The sequence below is a fragment of the Sus scrofa genome, chromosome 9 (genome assembly GCF_000003025.6).
Source record: "Sus scrofa isolate TJ Tabasco breed Duroc chromosome 9, Sscrofa11.1, whole genome shotgun sequence".
NCBI classification, from domain to species: domain Eukaryota; kingdom Metazoa; phylum Chordata; class Mammalia; order Artiodactyla; family Suidae; genus Sus; species Sus scrofa.
Window position 1 is genome coordinate 31,362,999 of NC_010451.4, and position 6,396 is coordinate 31,369,394.

General features: G+C 35.1%; 1 protein-coding gene across 2 annotated transcripts in view; it reads left to right on the top strand.

Annotated features, from left to right (window-relative positions):
- CNTN5 (contactin 5) overlaps positions 1-6,396 on the top strand; it is a 1,210,258-nt gene that overhangs the window by 1,103,396 nt on the left and 100,466 nt on the right. For both annotated transcript variants that reach the window (XM_003129801.6, XM_021102337.1), the window contains exon 16: positions 1,977-2,097. In XM_003129801.6, the coding sequence (XP_003129849.3) occupies positions 1,977-2,097 (121 nt within the window). The remainder of the gene's footprint in view (positions 1-1,976; positions 2,098-6,396) is intronic.

Consider the following 6,396-nt stretch of genomic DNA (forward strand, 5'->3'; position numbering starts at 1 on the left):
GTCTTTTGATTTTCTAGGCATTTTTTTTTTTGGCTTTTCTACTAAACATAGCCCCCCTTCTGGGCCTATGGTGTGCACATTGGTTTAATTGAGTGCCTATTTGGAAAATGGCTTAGAAATTCATGGAGAAAAAGAGATTTTTCATACCTAAGATTGATATAAATTGGTAAATATATTGAAGCTCATTACAGCATTGTATTATGTAGATTTGAAACCGAGTTATGGATTGTGATGTTTACAGTTTGCTTTTGTTTCCCCTTATTCAATCAAAGGGTTTTAAAAGTGTAAAATTTCTTTTCAGATTTTAAAAGAAGTGAGCACTTAGTCCAGTACACATGAGAACACAAAATTTCAGAGTAACAATTTTACCTAAGGAAATTAGCAGTGGCAGACATTCTCTGGACAAATATCGCATTCCTTGATATAATTGTTATGACATTTTAATGCATTCTCACCAAGAAGCATTCCCTTGTAAATGACTAAACCAGACCATGTCTTAACAATTATTTCATGAGAGAAAACCTCAATACCTTTAGAGGTTCCTATCATAAGACTGATAAGAAACAAAAAAAAAACAAACCAGAAATGAAGTACCAGAAAGGACTTAAAACATAGTATACAGTTAAACGATTTTTTAAAGAAGCACACATCGCTTAAGAGGTAAACATTTCCAATGACTTCTCACAATTTTATGAATGCTAAGAAAAAAAAGAATCCAATGGATTTCTAGCAATTCCTCTCCCTTTTGTAATTTTTATATTGTCCACTGGTCTATTTTAAAATAAAAATAAACTAACTTAAACATTCATCAGGACACTGCCCATTAAGAACAAATGCATCATTTTTTTTTCCAAAGGTAATTCATCCATTGCATCAAAAAAATTAAAGCTCTCTAATCTGGGGTGTTTCCCTAAGGCTCAAGTTAGACATTCTTTCATGTGCTCAACTACTGTTGGAGAGAAGTGTTGTGTTCTTTGAAGATATAATTTCAAGCTGCATGCATATATTCTCATTCCAGTGAATAGTTTTGATTGCAACATGGAAAATGAGAGCATAGTAGAGTTTACTATGTCCTCATCTGAAAAAAATACCTTATGAGTTGTTGGAAATACCAGATCTTTAAACATTCATGAAAAAAAGAAACCTATCTTCCTGTTAGAGTAAATGAAAGACAAGATTAAGTAATGAGAGGTTGTACCAGTTGTACCAGTCATTCTAAAGTGTAGGGTTGTCACTGATCCCATGAACTGATGACATCTAAAAGATAATCTCCCTGGAATTTACTGATCTCTTTTAACTGTGGTGTTCTTCAACTATGTTCTAATAATTGTGCTCTCAACAACGATCAGGAGTTTTGAGCCTACTTTGTGTTTTGTAATTGCATTGATTAACAGTTCAGGCTGACCCTACTCCTGCTGGTGGTGGTTATGGAAGGAATAAATCTTTATTAAGTGAAGACATATGGCTTTGGGACCAACAGTCATTCACCTAAGCACGACCTCATCCTGTTGTTACTTAACAAAAGGAGCCATTCAATAAGGCCATACTAGATAATCCTTTGACTACTGTCAACTTATAATTAATTTCCACAAGTTGTTATTCCTTTCAGTACTGTTTTCTTTCTACAAAAATAGCCCTGTCTCTGAATAGCAAAGCAATAGTTTTTGCTCACTGATTATTTTCCCTGTACTTTGAAAGATATGAATTTGTTCATGCAGATTTAAATATTTCTTAAATATTGTAGCTGATAAATCATTATATGCAATATCAAATGTTCAAATCCTTTATTAGTAACTGTTGAAAACATAGCTTCCATGTGTTTCTTAAGGTAGGGCATGTTTGATTTCTGAATTGTTGTCACATAAATTGTAAGACCAAAAATAGGCCCTTTGACTGATTATGCAAAGTTCCCCTTAAACCACCTTGAACTAGGCAGATTTGCAACATTTTAAACTGGCACTTCATCCCTCTTTCAGCAAGCATCCTCTGCAGATTTAATGATCAGGAACATCCTTCTGATGCATGCTGGGAGATATGGCTGCAGGGTACAGACCACAGCAGACAGTGTGTCAGATGAGGCAGAACTTCTTGTTAGGGGTGAGTATGCTAATAGTGCAGTCTAAAGACATGATCACCATAAATTATCATACAAAGGAATTTAAATGCATGGACTTTGAGCACATCAGTACTGTGCATTTTATTTTCAGTTTTTACAGTATATGTCATTTTTGCTTAACCTTTTGCCTTTGAAAAGATTACATGGAAAACTGCTTCTTAGAAACAGACAAAACCTGCAGATCCAACTTCAGGGTCCAAAACAACTTTAGCACTAAGTGTTCACTAGGGGTTTAACCAAGTTAATGCTAAGCAGAAATTTTAAACAGCTGAGTCACAAAGACATTTGGACTAAAGAGGCAAAATATGTTTGTGTATATATGTGTTTTTCAACTGCAAAGCTAGTGGAACCCCCCGGGCACTTTTTTTTTTCCTCTCCACTGACTTCTAAATTCTGCTTCCCCAAACAGGAAAACTGCATGCTAATATGGTGGCATTTGCAACTGTTAAGTGACAGGGATTTTTTGAAAGTCTGGAAATGTCAACACATAGTCTCTCTGTGCAGAAATGACGGTTAAGTGGTTTCCAACTATGAACCAGGCTGCCAAATCCACAACCCTATAAAGCTACATCTTATTTGAATTACATAAATGACTACAGCAATTTCTTTTAGCACATTATTCCCCATTATGGGAAATGGAACTCCTAGCATGTGTTTTCTTTTTCTTCCTTTCTTTCTTCTTTCTTTCTCTCCTTCCTTCCTTTTCTCCTCTCTCCCTTCCTCTCTCCCTTTCTTTCTTCTTTCTTCTTCCCTCCCTCGCACCCACCCTTCCTTCCTTCCTGTTTTTCTCTTCCTTCCTTCTTGCCTTCTTTCTCTTTTCACTTTTCCTTTCTCTCTCTCTCTCCCTCCTTTTTTTCTTTTCTTTTAGCTTTTTATTGAGATACAATATACTTGCAGAAAAATTCACAAACCATAGGTTTACAGGTGTACCGCTCAAAGAAAAAATCACAGAGAACACACCATGAAATTCTATTTAAGACAAAAATGAGTACATTACGAGATTCCCAACTATCTCTTTCTGATGTTAAACAATCACGTTTGACTGCTGGGAATAATGCATGCAAAGATCACTTGCATGATTTCTGCAAATAAAAATTTCACAGTCCGTAGCAAAAGCTTCTATCTTTAGATTAACTTGTCTTATCCACTTGGAGTGTTTTCCAATCATAATTGGAAATAATTCATTAATATTATAAAAATCTTGAGCAGAAAGTATGAGGACTACCGTAAGCTTCCCCATCTTTTTGTTTTAGTTGTATATATCACCCAGGGTTTATTGATTTGGGGTTGTGTTCCACCATTGATCCAATTAAATGTTGTTTTGAAACAAGTGTGTATCTGGGTGAGTGGCAGCTTGTTCATTGTGTGGTTTCTATTCAGAAGGTTATTTGAACTTTTCTCCAAAATTATGTCAAGAATGTGTATTACTTTATTATAAAGCATCAACTTTTTAAAGTGCTCATCCTCTCATGATAAAAATTTCCCTTTATGCCTTTTAAAGCTACAAGGCTTTTGGAATAGCAAACCCCACACTGAAGTCAAATTTATAGAAAATTGCTTTCTTCTCTTGCTACAGTCTGTTTTAGATTATGTGTATTTATTGTGAAGCACTTGCCTAGTAATTTAGAATGATGCTCCTAAAATTGGAGCTTTCTAAATGAATAACACAATTTAGAGGCTGATAACAAGAAACCAGGTATTTTTACAGGGCTGTGAGGGGCATATTTAAGTGGCAAGCGAACATTCTGCTTTGTAAGTAAAATTAAACTCAACAGGGTAATTCAGGCTCGGCTTTTTTGTGTTCTGTTCTTTTAACCTTTGGCTTTATGCCTAGGAATGATAAAATGCATAAATTTGGAATTATACTCAATAGCAATTTCAAACAGGTTACTATTGTCTGAATATTCATGTAACATTCAGCTCAAGCTTTCCTTTGAAGTGAGTTTGATCAAGTCGCCAATTTTCTATTATATATTTGCATTATTTTTCTAAAATTAGTAAAAATAACATGCTTCTCCTTCCTGGTTGGTCTTAGATTTAAAAACTGAACTGAGGGTGCTGGTTCTTTTTTATTCTTACTGCTATTTTTTGTATGTTAACAGTTTCAGGAACTTGGATGCTTGGATATTGCTGTTTTTAATATTGTGAAATAAAACTCAAAATATTTTTACCCTGAATTCTTCTTTCTCCCATTCCTTCATTTGTTGGTTTGTAAACTCAGGGCATTCTAATAGTGCCACAGGACTGAAACTGAGCATTCTAGATGACTTTTTCCTAATGATGGCTGCAATTCCAGTAGCAGAATTTTTCAAGTACATTTATTCAGTGTGTCACAAAAATAGGAACAGAAAAGACGATTTCACTCTACGTCTTATAGGATGCCATCATTAGATTGCCTCAGCAGTTTACTTCACTCTATCTTGAGCATGAGGAACATTCTTGGGTGGCAAGGAATATGTTTTTATAACTTTATAATTCTATTTCAGTGAAGACTAAAAATCTATATTCTTTCAGATCAATCTAGGAGATCATCTCCTTTCCCAGTAGAGACAATCTATAAAATCCTTTTGTGCATCTCACCAACTCCTACAGTTCTTCACCTGGCTGCACATGCACACTAAATTGGAGCTCAGGTGTATGGTCCTAAGACCTCATCATTGCCTGTTTAGAATCTGACTGTCCCTGACGGTGATGCTCCCTGCTTCTCTTCCCACTCACTGTTTTAAAGTGATCTTTCCCCCAAATGCTTGTTTCCACTGTTGCTTTATTTTGATTGTGAATGTCAGTGGTATTATTCACCTCTATTCCACCATTATTATCATCCTCTAAAAAATTGAATTTTCCCATAAATAATCATCTGAAGCATAAAATTGCTTGCTCTCGCATATTTAATATTCAGTGAACCAGCACCATGCATGATTTGGAGAACCATAATAGAAGTAATGAATATGTTAAAATAAGTTATTTTGCTGGGGTATAAAAGAAATTAAAGCCACACCTGGACATCTGTGCACAATTTAAGTCACTTATTCTAGTGTGATGTAGCAACAATAGAGAAAGAAAGTCTGGATAATGCCATAAGTAACCTCTTTAAAGATGGCTAGAGCTGTATCATAGTATCCAAGGTAAAAAAGATAGAGATAAGAGATAATCTCACTGAGGAGATATGCAATTTTTAAAGAGCTGATACTCCTAAGCGATATAAGAGGTGATCAAATACAATATAAAACACTCCAGAGAAAGGAATGTTTGTGTTTTGTTATTTTATTATTTTGCAAAACTAAATGTCAGAGCCATGTTTCCTAAAGAGAATATAAGGTAGGAAACCATCATGGTTTAAGGAACAAAATGTGTTTAGCTAAGCTAACTGGGAACTAGAGCGTTAGCTCTGTCTATTCTGCCTAGAGGGAGAAGGAACAATAAAAATTTCACTTCCCATGCAATTTTTTATTTGTATTACTCTGTTTACTAATGCAAAATAGTCGATCAAGAAATTTTTGTGATAGTCAAAGAAGAATGAAAAATCTTGTGGTTCTTTTGAATGTACAACCTATAGGCCCTCCTTTCCTCAAACTTGGACACCAATTTTTATTTCCTGAATCATGACTTACAAGATGAATCTGATGGGTAATAAATTGCACTTAAGAAGAAAGAATCCACCTCAGAGTGTAACTTATTGAGAAATATCCCACCTTCAAACTGTCTTTCAGTCTTACTTGCTTTAAACTGTCCATTGGTTCAATTTCACTTTTTTCCAATAAAACTTTTTCTTTGAATATCTTACCCTTAATCTCTCCAGATCCACCTACTCAATTTTCATGGCAAAACTGAAACTATCATCAAAAGTTCCACTGTTTTGTCAATTAAATAAGTCAATAGGTATTTATTGATAATTCGCTATTCATTTATTCACTCATCCATTCATCCAGCAACTGGTGAGCTGAGCACTTGGATTGGAAAGATGAAGACCAAGTTCTCAGCCCTCTGTTTGGCTCTATGTCTACTTGTCTACTAGTGTAAGAGTCATCTTTGGGAATGGGGTGAGAAACAACAAAGAGAAGAAAGCCCCCTGGATAACCTACAGTCTTTTAGGGGAAATAATAAAATACTAGGAAAAGACACAGGTATAGCAATAGGGCTTGGTGCAAAATGAAAATGCAGAGCCTCTCCCTCAAAACTTGATAAGAATTACAAGATGGTGACAGAAAAGCATTAATCCAAGTATAGGGTCCTTCAAAGGTAGGGACACTGTGTGACTGCGCAAGTAACACACCCATGAA